The 12,819-nt window shown below is 37.1% G+C and overlaps 1 protein-coding gene across 12 annotated transcripts in view; it reads right to left on the reverse strand.

The window, feature by feature from the left end:
• The window catches only part of TTLL5 (tubulin tyrosine ligase like 5), a 316,526-nt gene that overhangs the window by 180,789 nt on the left and 122,918 nt on the right, over nt 1–12,819 (reverse strand). For 7 of the 12 annotated variants that reach the window (XM_070378475.1, XM_070378469.1, XM_070378470.1 and 4 more), the window contains 2 exons: nt 12,186–12,581; nt 5,017–5,204 (listed from right to left, as the gene is read on the reverse strand). In XM_070378475.1, the coding sequence (XP_070234576.1) occupies nt 5,017–5,204; nt 12,186–12,581 (584 nt within the window). The remainder of the gene's footprint in view (nt 1–5,016; nt 5,205–12,185; nt 12,582–12,819) is intronic. The other 5 variants (XM_070378474.1, XM_070378471.1, XM_014478783.2 and 2 more) reach the window with 3 other exon arrangements.

Below are 12,819 nucleotides of genomic sequence, written 5' to 3' on the forward strand. Positions count from 1 at the left end.
GAGTTCCTTCACAGGTCATTCAAAGCGCTCCTTGAATCAGCCCTTGTCTTCTCCTCCGGCGTCCGTTTCAGCTGCTTTCTGCTGACTCCCTATGCTCCAACATTGCTAACCACCAGCTTCCTGGTTCTCCAGTACACACATGCAAGCTTTTCTTTTGGAGCCTGCCCCACCCTTCTTCTGCCACCCACCTGCCTACCCTTAAGATTCAGTGTAGGGGTAATCTCTTCCAAGAAGGCGGCTTTGGCACTCCCACTCCCACCCACATGCTGGGTTAGGTACCCTCTGGTGGCTTTGTTATTCCCTAGAAACCTCGGTGCATATCCCATGCAGTACATTCCGTAACACATTCTATCATGTATTATGTGGCTGTTTCCCATTCCACACTGTGAGTTACTTCACACTGAGATCTATTGTCTTGTATCATCCCTATGGCTTAGCATTAAGGTTTGGAACACTCCTAAGAGTGTAACAAAATGTTTTTGAAAGAATGAGTTAAAAGAATGCATTTGAATAAAAAGTTTTATGGAAAATGCAACTAAAAACTTTAATGGGCAAGTAGCTGAAATCATAGACAAAATAAAGGAACTCTTTTACAGAAATTCCCTCAAATTTCAATTTTTCGGGGGAGGGGAGCCATGCCACATAGCATGCAGGATCTTAGTTACCTGACCAGGGAATGAATCCATGCTCCCTGTGACAGAAGTACAGTCTCAACTGCTGGACTGCCAGGCAAGCCCCGAATTTCAATTTTTTTAATACTCATCTTCCAAAATAGCATGAAAATTTAAAATCAGCATACCTTACTTAGTGGAAGATCTCTTGACGCTTTGCCAAGAAAAGTAATATAGAGATATATATCAGGGCTTATGGAATATAATACTTTGGCCACCTGATGCAAAGAGCTGACTCAATGGAAAAGACCCTGATGCTGGGAAAGACTGAAGGCAGATGCTGGGAAAGATTGATGGCAACAGGAGGAGGGGGACAACAGAGGATGAGATGGTTAGATAGCATCATCAACTCAATGGACTTGAGTTTGAGCAAACTCTAGGAGATAGTGAAGGACGGGGGAGTCTGTGTGCTGCAGTTCACGGGGTCACAAAGAGTAGGACACGACTTAGCAACTGAGCAACAACATGGCATATAATTCAAGCAAGACCCACAGGAAAATCCACAGCTTTAAATTAAAAAAAAAAAAAAGGAGAGGAAATGAGTGAAAATAAGGGAAGTACTCAATTCAAGAAATTGGGAGGAAATACCAAAACTATAGAATGCAGAAGGAAGTTAGCAAAGATAAAACAAGAAGATAACCAATTAAAAAACTATAACAGAAAGAATATATCCTATAGAACAGGGATGGAGCAAAGAAAATATTCATGAAAAAAAGCACAGATGCAAAACAGGAATTGAAAGTAAGAAACTAATGACAGATAAGAGGAAATTAGAAACATTTGAAGGAATTACTGTACACAGAGTTGCTTCTGGTGAGCTGAGCTAAAGGTTCACACCCCAAGTCCGGAGAGGAGAGTGGACCTTTCAGCACATTCTGACTGGAGGCGCGCCTCTCACCAGAACCACAGACATCTTATCACTTGCCTCAGTGAATAAGCAACCAAGGCACTTTGTTTCAAACACAGCTAGGAGCAAAAGGAAATGGCTAGTAAACAGATGTTCCAGGGCTCATATTAAGTCATTACAACATGTTATTATTTACCAGAAAAAGAACAATAGAAGAATTCCCCAAATTCCAAATTAAGGAATTACTTTCTCTGAGGAGAAATAACACAAATAACATATAACTTGAACTTTTCAACAGCAACATTCATTTTGGTAACACAATGTTTTATCCAAAAACTGACTTCAAATCAAATCACAAACCTTTAGTTATTAAGAGCCTTCTACAGCTTTGAAAGAGCGATCCTTTCCAAGCATACAGCATTTAGACTTTACAGAAAGGTTTTTGCATACTGTCTTCATGACCTTGTTGTATTTTCCCCATCAACAAATAAAGACCGTGAGGTGTACAGAATTTGAGTGAATTGCCCAAGATCACACAGCTAGTAGAAGAAGGCAAAAAAAGTCAGCCACTGTTTCCCTATCTATTTGCCATGAAGTGATGGGACCAGATGCCATGATCTTCGTTTTCTGAATGTGAAGCTTTAAGCCAACTTTTTCACTCTCCTCTTTCACTTTCATCAAGAGGGCTTTTTAGTTCCTCTTCCCTTTCTGCCATAAGGGTGGTGTCATCTGCATATCTGAGGTTATTGATGTTTCTCCCGGCAATCTTGATTCCAGCTTGTGCTTCTTCTAGCCCAGCATTTCTCATGATGTACTCTGCATAGAAGTTAAATAAGCAGGGTGACAATACACAGCCTTGATGTACTCCTTTTCCTATTTGGAATCAGTCTATTGTTCCATGTCCAGTTCTAACTGTTGCTTCCTGACCTGCATACAGATTTCTCAAGAGACAGGTCAGGTGGTCTGGTATTCCCATCTCTTTCAGAATTTTCCACAGTTGATTGTGATCCACACAGTCAAAGCCTTTGGCATAGTCAATAAAACAGAAACAGATGTTTTTCTGGAACTCTCATGCTTTTTCGATGATCCAGCGGATGTTGGCAATTTGATCTCTGGTTCCTCTGCCTTGTCTAAAACCAGCTTGAACATCTGGAAGTTCAAGGTTCATGTATTGCTGAAGCCTGGCTTAGAGAATTTTGAGCATTACTTTACTAGTGTGTGAGATGAGTGCAATTGTGTGGTAATTTGAGCATTCTTTGGCATTGCCTTTCTTTGGGATTGGAATGAAAAGTGACCTTTTCCAGTCCTGTGGCCACTACTGAGTTTTCCAAATTTGCTGGCATATTGAGTGCAGCACTTTCACAGCATCATCTTTTAGAATTTGAAATAGCTCCACTGGAATTTCATCACCTCCACTAGCTTTGTTCATAGTGATGCTTTCTAAGGCCCACTGGACTTTGGACTCCAGGATGTCTGGCTCTAGGTGACTGATCACACCATCATGATTAGCTGGGTCGTGAAGATCTTTTTTGCATAGTTCTTCTGCGTATTCTTGCCACCTCTTCTTAACATCTTCTGCTTCTGTTAGGTCCATACCATTTCTGTCCTTTATCGAGCCCATCTTTCATGAAATGTTCCCTTGGTATGTCTAATTTTCTTGAAGAGATCTCTAGTCTTTCCCATTCTATTGTTTTCCTCTATTTCTTTGCAGTGATCACTGAGGAGGGCTTTCTTATCTCTCCTTGCTATTCTTTGGAATTCTGCATTCAAATGGGTATATCTTTCCTTTTCTCCTTTGCTTTTAGCGTCTCTTCTTTTCACAGCTATTTGTAAGGCCTCCTCAGACAGCCATTTTGCTTTTTTGCATTTCTTTTTCTTGGGGGTGGTCTTGCTCCCTGTCTCCTGTACGATGTAATGAACCTCCGTCCATATAGTTCATCAAGCACTCTGTCTATCAGATCTAGGCCCATCGATCTGTTTCTCACTCCCACTGTATAATCGTAAGGACTTTGATTTAGGTTGCAACTGAGGTCTAGCGCGTCTATTCTGCTCATTAAAATTAGAAACATGCTCCAGGCCGTGACCCAGTGAGAGCAGTGTCACGGGTCACCGGTCCTTCCCCTCCTCATAGCCTCTGCACATTTCACAGTTCCTTCTCATTCTCTTTTCACATCATCCTGTCACTAAAATCTAACTATTAATTACTTTCAAGTCTCAACACTGCCTGTACAAGATTCTTCACTTTCTAATTCACATTAGGCTTTTTACCTACTCCCTTTCAACTATTAGAGATTTGAAAAAGAAAATTCATTACAACCTCACACTCTGGGATGAGGCGGAAATAAAGCTTGAATTATGGCCCATAATTTTACACAGAGAAGTAGGGCACCACCAGGGAGCAGTGTGTTGCCTGCTTTTAACATGCACTTGAAGTAGTCTATGGCTTCACTTTTTTCCTAGATTTGATTATCAGTAGAGGATTGTCAGGCTTTCCAGGTCATGCTAGTGGTAAAGAACCTGCCTGCCAGTGCAAGAGACGTAAGAGACGTGGATTCGATCCCCTGGAGGAGAGCATGGCAACGGACTCCAGTATTCTTGCCTGGGGAATCCCATGGACAGAGGAGCCTGGCAGACAGATTACAACGGGGTCGCAAAGAGTGAGACATGACTGAAGTAACTTAGCACAGCACAGCACACAGCACAGAGAGCTGTCACCAATTAAAGAATATGACACTATGAAGATACAGAAAACTATAACTTTGGACTTGAATTACAATAATTCCTTTGGAGGATTTTGATGCCATTTTATATTAAGAAAAAGGAAAAAATATGGCTTCTGCTTCCAGTTAAATACCATAGAGATAATCAGCAAGAAGGGCTAAAAGAATCCTATAGTTCTTAACTTTACTGTGTTGTAAAGCTAGTCAACATACATACAACGTAAAAGTCAAAATCCCAGTATCCATCAAGCTTGCTGGATGACCTTGATTATATAACTCTTTTAGCCTCAGTTTCCCCCATCTGTAAAATGGGGAGAATGATATGGTTTGAAATAACTCATTAATCAGTGCCCAGAAAACATCCTGACATCAAGAGATGAAAGGTAGTACAGTTAAAAAAGTAAAAGGTAATGTTATGGCATTCTGGTAAAAAGATTTCTAAGACTACAACTCATTGGCAATTTTTACCAATGAAATAAGTTATTTTTAAAGATTGTTTAAAAGTGTATTTACAACTGAACATTCGAGTTTATTTGTCCACGAAATAGGTACATCACAGCTAGCAGCAGACTTAACTTTGCGATACCTGTGACAGAAATCCTTCCTTTAAAGCCGAAGAGGAACACTTTTAGCTAACATTCTTTAGCTCAAAAAACCAGTGAACATTCATTCAATAAGCATCAGCATATGGGCATTAGTAAAGACAGGAATGGCAGAGAACCATGGAGTTAACCCTATCCACTGGTTAAAAGCTCCATGACACCCCAAACTGCCATACCTGCTGGGTGAGGAGGCTGATGTGAGTGGATGGAGAATACTGCCTGGCTGCCTGCTTCTCGGCCAGCCGCTGAAGTTCGGCCGTAACCATACTTGGGTTGTATCGTTTGCTGTATGAAGAGCCATCTTCTCCCTCCTTTTGGGTTCTGGCCACTCCTGAATGCTGCTTGTTTGGATGGCATGAACCTGCTAAAGAGAAAAGCTTTCATCCACTTAGGAAAAAAAGATTAGAAAAACTTAGGATGATGACAACCAATAGGTAGTTCACTGAATCCCAGGGATCTTTGACAACAAGAGGAGCAAGGAACTATCTTCAAAAGCTCACAAAAGTAAACGCATACCCTTATTATACCCGAGGATCTCTTCCTATCACCAATTTGTTACAAGCATCCATAACTATGTTTTTGCATAATATGAATCCTTCACAAAAAAAGGATTTTCATCATATGTAGTGGGAAATAATTGATCCTAAAATGAATGAATATAAAAAGTGCAGCCTTGAAAATCGTTGTGATTCTTGCTTTTCTTGTTATGTGACAGTACTTGTCAGTAGTCTGTTGAGCCCACTGTCAAATCATCCACACCGCAGCCCACCAGGCTCCTCTGTCCAAGGGATTCTCCAGGCAAGAATACTGGAACGGGCTGCCACGGCCTCCGCCAGGGGAGCTTCCCACCCCAGGCACTGAACCTGCATATCTTACACTGGTAGGTGGGTCTTTACCACCAGCACCACCTGGGAAGCCCCACAATCCTCCTTACAAAGCTCAAAAAGGAAAAGAAGGATAAAAACAAAACTGAATTTATTTAGAAAAACAGTAATAATCCTATATCATCAAATTTCAATTGATTTCTCTTTCAGATTTCAGTTTCTTCTTTCAACTATAATATCAGAGAAATCTATTGTTTTTGAGCACTGAAATTTTGGCAAAAAGAAATTATTTAATTAAAAATCAAGGTTCATATTTTTTCTATGGTAAGTCACACAATCCATTAGAAAAAAATTAAAAAGTCAGAAAAGTGGAAACACTAATGTGTTTCCTTTCTGTCTTATTAGTGCTTATATAACCATGATCATCCTTGTATATACAATTTGATGACACTGCTTTATTATATTATTTGACACATATAAAATACTATCTACAATAGATGTAGAAGTTATAAAACATATAATGAACTGACTACCTAAGTCATATTAACATGCATCAACCCATGGGTTCCTTCTCATTCTTAATCTCCCCTTATCATTCATCCCCTTCTTTTTTTAAATAGTTTTATTCTTCATTTCTGTGTGTGTAGGCATACTTAAAATACAGTTAATTTTGCTTGTTTTTGAGCTCTATAAAAATGGTATCTTACTGTAGTAGTTTCCTGGGACTTGTTTTTGTTAATACCATACTTCTAATATTTATCCTTTCTCAGTACAGGTGAAATTCATTAACTTTACATGGTGCTTGGTATTCCATTTTGGAAATACACTACAACTTATCTTTCTATTTCCTCATTGATGGTTATTTTGGTTACTGCAAGCTTATTGCTATTGTAAACAGTTCAGTTGTGAACACTCTTGCATACATGTCCTAGGGCATGTGTAGAAGAACTTCTCTTCTGTATGTGGCTAGAAGTTGAGTCAGAGAGTATAAGAATTTAAAAATTCATGTGATAATAACAAACGGTATATTTTACACTACCACAAACAAAATACAAGGCTTCCTGCTGATCAGTATCCCCTCCAACACTTAGTATTGTCAAATATCTTAATTCTTCCCTCTTTTAAGAGGGTGGAAGGTCTCACTGTAGCTTTCACTTATATTCATCTGATTAATAACGATGTTGAGCACATTATCTCTTTTGCGATACCATTATTGGGTTGTCTTTTTTTCTTTCTGAAGGAGGCTTGCTTATGTTTTTACTTTCGTTTCCTACCATAAGTTATTAAAGATGGTCTAATCTATTCTAGAGTCTAAAGTTTGCATCTGAGATTGATTATATGGATTGTATGAGGCAGGGATGTAATTTCACTTTTGATCCTGTTTGGATAACCAGTTGTCCCAGCACCATTTATTGAAAAATGCATCCTTTTCCGTCTGTCATATATCCAAGTCTCATCTATCTGTGATTGTTTCCAACTTTCTATTCTGCTTCACTGGTCACTCTGCACCTTTTCCAATACTGCATTTTCTTAATCATCATACCTTCATATTCTTATCAAGATATTCGTCCACCATTTTTCCTTCTTCAGTAGGTTCTCACTACCCTTGGTCTTTTGCCTTTCCAGTATTGTTTTAGATGAGCCTTGTCAAGTACAACGCAGCTGTTGAGATTTTGGTTGGGATTGTATTGAATTCAGAGACAAATTTGATGAAAACATTTATGATATTAAGTCTTTCCATCCATGCACAGTCTATTTATATATTTATTTATGTTTTCTCTGTCTCTCAACAAAGTCTTACAAAACTTCTTTATAAGTCTTTCCTAAATTTATGCCTAGACAGCTTATAGTCTTCATGTAAATGATTTTTTAAAAACTTCGTTTTTGTGGTGATATGGTTGTACAGCAGTGTGAATGTACTTAATGCCCCTGTACACTGAAACATAGACAAAATGGTAATTTTTATATTATGTATGTCTCTGTTGTTGTTCAGTCACTCAGTCATGTCTAGCTCTTTGCGACCCCATGGACTGCAGCACGCCAGGCATCCCTGTCCTTCACCATCTCCTGGAGCTTACTCAAACTTGTGTCCACTGAGGCAGCTATGCCACCCAAACATCTTGCCCTCTGTCATCCCCTTCTCCTCCTGCTTTCAGTCTTTCTCAGCATCAGGGTCTTTTCTAAAAAGTCAGCTAACAGATTTTTAATATTGATCTTAGAGCCATCTATACTGCTAAAATAATTATTTCTAATGTATCGATAGCTTATTTTCAGTTTTCTATGTAGATAACATATAATCTGTAAATAAATAAGTAAATTTTAATTCCTACCTTTTGATGCTTATGTTTTTAATTTCTTGTCTGTTATGCTGGATCCTGACCTCCAGTAAAACACTGAATAGAAGCAAAGCTAGTAGGCATTCTCTTCTCTCTCTTAAAGGGAATGCGTTCAGTATCTCCCCATTTACATTAACATCTATGGTGAGATTTGGTGGATACCCTTTTTAATGAGGATTTCCTTCTCTTCCTAGTATGCTGAGAGTTATTATCATGAATGAGTATAGAATTTTACCAAATTCTTTTTCTACATCTACTAAAATGATGAATACAGTTTTTCTCCTTTAATCTGCTGATGTGACAAATGACATTTATAGATTTTCTACTGTTTTAAACCCTCTAGTATTCCCAGGATAAACTTGTTCATGGGACCTTATCTTTTTCACTTGTTGCAGGATATGGTTGGCTCATATTTTGATTAGAATTTTTGCATTTGTGTTCATAAATGATTCTAGTCTGTAATTTCCCTGATACTGTCCATAACTGGTTTTGTTATCAAGATTAAACTAGCCATACAGAATGATTTAAGGATAATTATTTCTTTTCCATGTTCTATGACAAGTTTAAGATTGGAATTATCACTCCCTTGAAAGACTGTCAACATTCATCTATAAAATCATCTGGGGCTCAAGTTTTCCTTGTGAAAATTATTGTATAAGTTATGTTAATAGTTACAATATCATTCAGGCTTTCTTTGCTTCTTGAGCCAATTTTTCTTATGGTATACTTTTGGTGGCATTATCCATTTCGTGTAGATTTTCAATTTTATTGGAACACAGTAGTTAACAGTATTCTAATATTTTTTTCACCCAAGCTAATTTGTATTTTCTGTGTGCTTTTCATTCTTCATATCATTTATCCATGTCTTCTCTCTTTTCCTGATCAATCTCACCAAAGGTTGCTCCACCACCTTAGGCTTTTCAAAGAATTTTTGGCTTTGATATTTTCTCTACTTTATTTTTAAAATCTGTAATTTTTACTTTTGTCTTTGCTGTTTAATATATCTTTTCTCTTTCTCCTTTATTTAGATTTATAATATTGCTGTTTTTATAACATCTGAGATCAGATATTTAGCCTTCCTTTTCAAAAATAAGTATTTTAGTAAATGTCCCTCCAAATACTGTTTTTCATTGCCCTCCACACATTTAAATATGGAAGTTTTTTCATTATCTTTCAACTCTACAACTTTTACATTTATTTCCATTATGATATCTTCAAACCCTCTTTCTTTGCTGACTTATAAAATTTCTTTATCTATTAGTAATAGAAATCATTGGAAATCTCCCACTAACATAGTGGATCTACAGATTCCTCATGCAGGTGTATCAATTTTTGTTTTACTTATTTGGACGTTATTTTGTTAGGTGCAGTTAGAACTATTATCTTTCTGCTGAACCAGACTTTCTGTTTTATGTAATTACTCTCTGTATCTGTGAAGAAAATTTTATCTCTTAAAGCCTAATATAAGTTAATATATACTAAGTTAGGGCTTCCCTTGTGGCTCAGCTGGTAAAGAATCCAGCTGCAATGCAGGAGACCTGGGTTTGATCCCTGGGTTGGGAAGATCCCCTGGAGAAGGACTCCAGTATTCTGGTCTGGAGAATTCCATGACTGTATAGTTCATGGGGTCACAAAGAGTCAGACATGACTGAGCAACGGTCACTTTCACGCTAAGTAAACAGCATATATTAATATAGCTATACCACTTTTTTCTGGTTGGTGTTCTGAGAATTATTATCATGAATGAGTACAGAATTTTATCAAATTCTTTTTCTGCATCTACTGAAATGATGAATACAGTTTGGGAATGAGGTTAAGATATTATTTAAACTTAGACTTTTTGGCATTTCTTTCTTCATCCTTTTACTTTCAACCATTCGATGTCCTTATTTTTACAAGCGTCTTTCTTTGCTAAACAACATATAGTTGGATTAAAAAAAAATCAATCTGACACTAACAAGTTCAGTCCATTTATATTCATTTGATTCTTCATATATTAGGACTTGGTTTACCATCTTCAAGCTTCCATTTCTTGCATTTTCTAAGCTCTGTGTTTTCTGTGCTTCTATGTCTATAGGTGTTTCCCCAGGCCCAATTCTTTGTCTTCCCAAATGTTTAAGTTTTCATATTTTAATTTTTTCAGTGGTGACCCCTGAAACATGATACAGCATATATATCATGAAAAAGTCTAAATAATATTTTAACCTCATTGCCAAACTATTCAATCACTACAGAAAAATTTGACTCCAATCACCTATAGGCTATTATTGTAGTCAACTATATATTATTATCTATATATTATTGTCCACTACTGTTTAAGCCATTCAGAGTATGGTTTCTAACCACAGTGGAAATAAGCTAAAAGGCAATTACAAAAAACAGAAAATGCCAACTATGTGAAATTAAACAATAAAAACAATCCATGGGTCAAGAAAAATCACAATGGAAATTAGGAAATATTTTCAAACTGACTAGCTTCTTCCGTTCCTTACCATTCTCTGGGAAATGTATGAAAAAGAAAGGTTTAAAAAAGAAGTTCTAATGATAACACAAGGTATTGGAGGCATTGATCTTACTGAATTTCTTTCACACAGGAGAAAATCAGAACATAATTGATTATTATTATATTGATTTTAGAAGATTAAACCATAAGAATAATCACTCAGAATTAGCAGAAATACACATATTTGTACATATTTATATTTATGACATTAAAATAGACCATTTAGTATCTCTGATTCAAATTTCATATTATAATATCCATTTCATTTGAAATCGGATACCAATTAAATATATGCTGGCTACTTATTCAGGACATGGAAGCAACTTAAATCTCTACCAACAGAGGAATGGATAAAGAAGATGTGGTACAAATATACAATGGAATATTACTCAGGCATAAAGAAGAAGAAAATTGGGTCATTTGTAGAGATGTAGATGGACCTAGAGATTGTCATACAGAGCAAAGTTAAGTCAGAAAGAGAAAAACAAATATATATCATATATTAACACATATATGTGGAATCTAGAAAAATGGTATGGATGATCTTATTTGAAAAACAGAAGCAGGGAAACAGATGTAGAGAAGAAATGTTTGGACATCAAAGTGGGGAAGAGGGGATGGGATAAATTGGGAGATTGGGATTGACATATATATACTGCTATGTATAAAACAGATAACTAACTAGAACCTAGTGTACAGCACAGGGAGCTCTACCTAATGCTCTCTGATGACCTACGTTAGAAGGGAATCTTTTTAAAAGAGAGTGGATATATGTATATGTATGACTGATTCACTTTGCTGCACAGCAGAAACTAATACAACATTGTAAAGCAACTATATTCCAATAAAAATTAAATAAAGGAAAATAGAAGTATATATTGGCTATTTCTAATGCCACAGTAATGAAGACAACGTGGTACTGGCATAAGTACAGATACATAGATCAGTGGAGCAGAACTGAGATTCCAGAAGTAAACGCTTACATTTGAGATTAAATGATTTTTCACAAGAGTGCCATGACAATTCAACAGGGAAATAATACTCTTTCAACACATAGTGCTGGGACAACTAAATATTCACACGCAAAAGAATGATGTTAAGACCTTTATGCCACACCATATAAAAAATTCTATCAAAATGGATAAAAGACCTAAACTATAAAACTCTTAGAAAAAAACAGACATCTTTGTGACCTTGGGTTAGGCAATAGTTTTTCAGATATGATATCAAATGCACAAGCAACAAAAGAGAAAATAAATTAGATTTCATCAAGATTAAAAACTTTTGTGCATCAAGAAAATGAAATGACAAACAACAGAATGAGAGAAAACACTTCTAAATCAAGCATCTGGCAAGGGACTTGTACCCAGAATATATAAAGAACACTTACAACTCAACAACAAAAAGACAGATATCACAATTATCTCTTGACCACGCTGTAAGCTCCCAGGAAACAGAAGGCCTATTTTATTCATCTCTTTATCTTCAGTACCTAAAAGAAAGCGCTGCATTTTCTTATCAGTAAATGAATGTCACTGGACCAAATGCAAGACTTTTCCTTAGTCACAGCCTGCATCCCTTTATCTTTCAAAAGAAAAAGCAAAGGGAAGAGATGACATTCTGTGTTTATTGGGGCTGGGGAGGAGCTGACATTGTGGACTCCCTTTCATTTTCTCACTCACCTGCCTTTGCTGAAGAGGGACGAGACAGTTTCTGGCTATAGATGTGTGCAGCACTTTGGAAAGAGGAAAAGGGGCCAATGGTGTAACTGCCTGATCGACAGCGTGGCAGGCCAGCGGGGCTTGGTACGTTCTGTGTCCCAGGATGCATGGAGAGAGGAGCACTCTCAGGGACTGTGCTCAGTAAAACTGCTGGCTGGTGAGGCATGCTGGGGATAGCTGGAGGGATCTGAGATAGACAATGGTGGCCTGGCCCTGGTGAGAGGTCAGGGGTGGTAACAATAGATGACAAGTGGGTGTTGGGAATTTTCTGCAGAAGGGTAGCAGCAGGACCAGAGAAAGAAGTAGAAGAATTGGTATAGATTAATTTAGCCTCTTTTTCTGCTGAAGTGGTAAATCCTATTAAAATAAAAACAAACAAACAAAAACAGATCATGTTAGGAAAAGCTAACACATAGTCTCTATATGTAAACATGAACATTTTTAAACACCAAACTAACCTTAGCATGAAACAGATACCATGAAAAATACATATTTTAATGAGCAGTCATCATGAACTTAATGAATTTTGCCCACTGAGACAATCTGGCATTAGAAATAGTTCATTTCTAGTCCTTGTTAAAAGCTGGCTTTGCGA

This window comes from Bos mutus, chromosome 10, assembly GCF_027580195.1.
Source record: "Bos mutus isolate GX-2022 chromosome 10, NWIPB_WYAK_1.1, whole genome shotgun sequence".
In the NCBI taxonomy this organism is placed as follows: Eukaryota; Metazoa; Chordata; class Mammalia; order Artiodactyla; family Bovidae; genus Bos; species Bos mutus.